At 40.8% G+C, this 6,000-nt stretch overlaps 1 protein-coding gene across 2 annotated transcripts in view; it reads right to left on the reverse strand.

The window, feature by feature from the left end:
- The window catches only part of LOC148846389 (DExH-box ATP-dependent RNA helicase DExH6-like), a 59,055-nt gene extending 53,338 nt beyond the window's left edge, over positions 1-5,717 (reverse strand). The window contains exon 1 of one of the 2 annotated variants that reach the window (XM_088956114.1): positions 5,410-5,717. In XM_088956114.1, the coding sequence (XP_088812240.1) occupies positions 5,410-5,536 (127 nt within the window). In that variant the 5' untranslated portion in view covers positions 5,537-5,717. The remainder of the gene's footprint in view (positions 1-5,409) is intronic. The other variant, XM_088956113.1, reaches the window with a different exon arrangement.
- Positions 5,718-6,000: the final 283 nt, after the last annotated feature.

The raw sequence follows: 6,000 nt of genomic DNA on the forward strand, positions 1-6,000 counted from the left end.
CTGCCTCCCAATGTGGGATTCGAGGGTTCTGCATAAACTGACTCACTACACTGACCGCAAATGAGATATCAGGTCGAGTGATGGTTAGGTAATTAAACTTACCCACCAACCTTTTGTACCTTTCCAGATCCTCAAACTCCTCACCTGTATCACTACCCAATTTAACATTCAATTCCATAGGTGTTTCAGCTAGTCTAGCACCCAACAACCCTGTTTCTTCTAGCAGATCAAGATCATATTTCCTTTAGCACAAATTAATACCATTCTTGGACCTCGCAACCTCTATCTCTAGGAAGTATCTTAATTTGCCAAGATCTTTTGTCTGGAAGTGATCATGCAAGTAAGTCTTCAACCTATCAATCCTTGGTATGTCACTGCCTGTGATAACAATGTCATATACCACCAAGAGAATCTTCCTAGCATTTGACTCATAGCTGAATACGGAATGGTCAACCTGACACTGCTTCATTCCAAACTTCTTCACCACTTCACTAAATCTCCCAAACCATGCACGAGGAGATTGTTTAAGTCCATAAATAACCTTCTTAATTCTACACACCTTCTCACCCCCCTTGAGCAACAAACCCTGGTGGTTGCTCCATGTACACCTCCTCAAGAAAATCACCATGTAAAAACGCATTCTTAATGTCAAGCTGAAATAAGGGCCAATCAAACATAACAGCAAGAGAAATCAGAACACGAACTGACCCAATTTTGGCAACCGGAGAGAAGGTGTCTATGTAATCAATACCATACTACTGTGAATAACCTTCGGCAATTAACCAAGCTTTTAACCGTTCAACACTCCCATCAGGTAAGTATTTAACAACTGTGTACACCCACTTACAGCCGACAACATGCTTACCAAGCAAAAGAGTGATGAGGTCCCACATATGAGTACAAGTCAGGGCCGAGAGTTCTTTTTCCATTGCTTGGCGCCACCCTGGAGAAGTGAGGGCTTCCTGGACATCCTTTGGAACAAAGACAGAGGATAACATAGAAACAAACTGTTGATGGGATGCCGAAAGGTGAGATACAAAAACATAATTGAAAATGGGGCGAAGAGTGCAACTGCATTTACCTTTCCACAAAGCAATAGCAAGATCAAGGTCAGAACTTGGGGTTGGGGCTGGGGTAGGAACAACTATCGGAACTATAGGTGGTGACAAAGCTGAGGGAGAGCCGATGCCTGACGATGTGTATACACTTACTGGATAGGTGGTCCTTTCTCAAGTAGCGGCACTAGATGCAAAGACTAGGTCAAACTAGAACAAGAGGAACGAGATCCTCAACAGGAACGGGAAGAGGGGGTGATGGCAACGGAGGAGAAGTATTCGATCTAGAGAAGAAAGGAACAGACTCAAAAAATGTAACATCAGAACACACAAAAAAAACATCGAGAACGAGGATTGACACACTTATACCCTTTTTTAGTCCTGGGTAGCCAAGAAAGGCACACTTAGTGGATCTAGCATCTAACTTATCCACTCTAGGCCACAGATTATGAACAAAACACACGCATCCAAAAACTCTAGGAGTAAGGGGAAAATGAGACATGGGAAACAGAACAGAGAAAGGGGACTGACCTTCAAGGATAGACATGGGCATGCGGTTAATAAGAAGCAGAATGTAAGTACAGCATCACTCCAAAAGGGTTTGGGACATTCATCAGATGTAAGAGAGACCGAGTAGTTTTCAAAAAGTGACGGTTCTTTCTTTCAACCACCCCATTTTGTTGAGGGGTGTAGGTACATGAGGTTTGATGGATAATGCCATGTTATTCCAAATATTCTTGAAAGGGTGTGGAAAAATACTCGCAGCCATTATCAAAACGAAGAATTTTAATATGTACACCAAATTGATTGCGAATTTCAACATAAAATTTTTGGAAGATAGAAAACAATTCACTCTTTTCTTTCATAAGGTGAAGTCATGTCATCCTTGAATAATCATCAACAAGAATTACAAAGTACTTATAACCATTATAAGACACTACTCTGTTTGGACCCCAGATGTCCGAATGGACTAAAGAAAAAGAAGTCAATGTATGACTATCAACTCTAAGACTAAAGGAGACACTATGATGTTTTCCAAACTAACCGAATCACATTTTAAATTAGAAAGACAACTCAACGACGGAACGAGTAACTGAAGAGCTCTAAGAGATAGATGACCAAGTTTGTAGTGCCACTAATGGGGGGAGAGAGATGATTAAAGAGCTATTGTCGAACCACCTCCATCAAGATAATATAGTCCACCAACTTCATGCCCTCCACCAATCTTCACCCTCGTCTTGAGATCCTGAAACACACAAGAGGAAGGGTAAAAAGTTATTGAGCAATTAAGAGACTTAGTCAATTTACTAACAGACATTAGGTTAAAGAGAAACCCGGGAACATATAAAACTGAGGAGAGGGATAAAGAGTCTATGTCAGCATTTCCAACACCACGTATGGCTAATGTAAAGCCATTGGCAAGAGTAACAGATTGGGAAGTGGAGGAGGGAGAAATGGATGAAAACACTCATGGAGTTCAAGTCAAATGATCGGAAGCTCCAGAATCTATAATCCAACGGGAAGATGTGGATGCCAAACAAGTCGTACCTGTGTGTGCAAGTGTAGCCGTGTTCTGTTGAGATGTACCCTGAATGAATAGCTCATACTCATCCCGTGAAACACTCACCATCTCCTTTTTGGAAGCATCTGTAGATGTAGTGGGGATCTAATTGGTAACTTGAGATTCTTGTCTTGAGCTACCACCATTTACAACTACATGATTTGCCTAGGTTGAAGGTGGGCCATGCAGATCATAGCAAAAGATGATAGTATGTCCCTCCATACCACAATGAGTACACCTTCTATGAGTATTACCACATCTCCTACCACAGGCTCCCCCTAAGTCTCGTCCTCCAACACCACCACCATCATGATTATACATGCCACCACCACCACGACCATACATGGGTCCACCACCACTACCATGACTATGCTGACCCCCTCTACCACCACGACCTCCCCCTCTCGTAACTGCAAATGCAGACCTATCTAACATAGTGAAAGTCTCTGTGGGTCCAATTAAAATCCTCTGAAGACGAGCAAACAATTCCTCAAGAGAGGGAAGAGCAAATCCACCTAGTATTTGTGCCCTTACGAGTTCATACTCAAATTTCAGCCCTACTAAAAATCTGGTCACATCCAACTACTCTCTGTTGCTGCTGAATTTTAGGCATTCAGGTAGTCAATAGGGACCATCACATTAGTCTTGCTACCACTGTTTTCTCCCATAGCTGAATTCTGATATTGTTGAATTCGGCATACTGCACACTAGACCACACCACACACCGGTTTCAGCACTTAGTACTGCTGAAAATTGCACTCTTTACACCACAAACCCTACCCCACAACTACTTGAACACTCACCACATTGTTTGAGGACCACTCCCCTTTCGAATCATACTGAAAGAAAACATAAACCCTAGCACGCTACAACCTAAAATCTCACCATACAATTTGAAACAGACCTATGATTTGATTCACAGCACGAAATTGTATAGAAATCTCTTACCTAATCACCAGAAAGTCATACCACACGAGACATCCATTGCACCACACGAATCAGCCCTTTTCTCTTCATCAATTAGGGGAGGGCTTCTTAGAAACCATAGCAACCAACCATAAACAACACAACTGGAGGCATAGAAACCTCCAAGGGAAGGGGGCGACCACTCCTTTTCAGTCCGTTCCCTTATCTCCAACAGATGGCGAAGAAACCAAGAGAAAACCCTAGACTAGGTGCACAGAGAACAGAATTCTAAGCAGGTCTGATTTGCTCAAGTTGGCTCTGATACCATATCAGGATTCGACCTGCCCTTGAATCCTATTAACCTGATAATAGTCAAGAAGAAGGAAGAGAGAGAGAGAGAGAGAGAGAAAGAAAGAACTAGTTCAAATGAGAGAAAAGATCACTCTCCCATTCGACCAGAATTGATTTACATCACTTATATCATGAAAAAGGCACATCTGCCCCTACTTAAGGGACACTAAATCTAACATAATCTTACACATCAGCACATAAACGTAAGTATAAAGACAGAACTACCCCTACATATTCGACACTAACAGGATTTATTCTTTCAAAACAAGAGTGGTTTGCAGGACAGTGAAAGTTTCTGGTTATTTGTGGGGAGGGGTTTTACATGTTTATGGTTTGTCCCTGTATTAGGCTGTTGTTTTGGTAGCCTATTTGTAAGCCAGTCCTATTCGTCACTATATTACTTTACCTTTTCAAAGCAAAAAAAGGTACTTCTCTATACCTAATACCACCATGGATATTGACTTGCCTATAACCTTGCACAAGAGGAAAGGACTGCACACAGTCTTCTACTTGTGTTTCCTATCCTATTTCCAATAATATTTCATATAATTATTTTATCTCCATCCCATTGTATCCATCCATCTACAACATCCTTTGTTTCAATTCCTAAAAGTATAATAGTAGCTATAAAGTCTTCTCAATGGAAGGGTACCATGGCCCATGAGACGGAGGCTTAGTTATCCTTCCATGATGCAAGATTGATCACAGCTTCACCAGTTAACTTGCACAAAAAGAAGGCAAGAACTAGCCAATAGCCACTAACCAATTCCAATGACTAATTATCATAGATGCCTTCACATGCATGATATTAAAAAAATGGAAACCAATTTCTTGGATTAGCAAAATATGAGGACATAGAATGATAATAATCTTTCTCATTGTCAACACCACCAACAGAAAAAAATAAATAAATAAACACAAAATAAGCATACAGGAAAACAACAAAGAAATGGTATTGATAAGAAATGGTTGAAGGAAAAAGGAAGAATGAGTAGATGAATGAAAACTATTCTTCTTTGTACGACCAATAATTCAAAAACAAAACTAATAATAACCATCGTCTCTCTTCACCTGAAATAGCAATCATAGTAAAGTTTTCACTAATCATTTAGATATGATTCATCTGTACTCCACAAGAACCAAGACATAATCGAATTAATAAAATTCCTAATGCCTTCAAACATATCAGATTTAGTGTATCAAAATAAAGCTCACATTATTTCCTTACCAAATACAAATACCGAAATTCTTAATCATCAAAACTCACCTAGTCAAAATCAAATTCCAATATCCAAAAACTTACTAATCTTTTATGGGGACCCTTCAAAGAAGTGAACGACAACACCCAAGTAAAAAAAAAAAACACGGAAATAACCAAAACCCATTTCTTCATTCAGCCTAAAACTCTCGAAACACTGAAATTTCTTGGTTTCCATCAATGCTCACTTCAACGAACAACCAACCCAATGCAACCACAAGAAAGAAAGACCAGGAAAATACACATTAACTCTCATTTCAAATGAATAACTGGCAAACCTTCAGCGGTTCCCGTACGAAACTCCCCCAGTGTTTTGGCTATTCGAATTCGGGTGACTTCTGTGACGGTAGGGTTTTGTTGCTCCCCGGCATTTCTGTTCTTGCCTTTCTTTCCTGATCTCGTCATCTTCTATTCTTGGGTTCTTTCTTGCTCTGCGTCTTCCCGGCAAGAGAAGGAGAGCTTGAGAAGAGAAGCCGCAGCTTATCAGCTTTCTCTGTGTTTGTCTTTCTGCCCTTCCGTCCCGAGTCCTGCCTGACCTATTATTTGTATGTGCTGTTCATTTAGGTAACAAACTGAATGTTTTTCAAACAGGAGCTCTGGTGGTACGAGTTCACAGTTATACGGAACTACAATCACCGTTGAAGTGGAATTACCATATACATGGGTCCCAGATGTTATTCCACGTGGACGATGGCAAAAGCATCCGTACCGTGAACCGAATGGCTAGGATTGTTTTCCACTGTAGAGGAATGTTCATGTCAGAGCAGGAGATGGTGCGAACTGATAGGTTCTCTCCCTACCCCTACATGTAGCACATATTTAGTGGGCCACAGACAAAACTAGGCGCTCCGATAACCCGTCCTAATTAC

This window comes from Nelumbo lutea, chromosome 7 (assembly GCF_056320005.1).
Source record: "Nelumbo lutea isolate HS-2025 chromosome 7, American lotus-T2T, whole genome shotgun sequence".
Lineage (NCBI taxonomy): Eukaryota > Viridiplantae > Streptophyta > Magnoliopsida > Proteales > Nelumbonaceae > Nelumbo > Nelumbo lutea.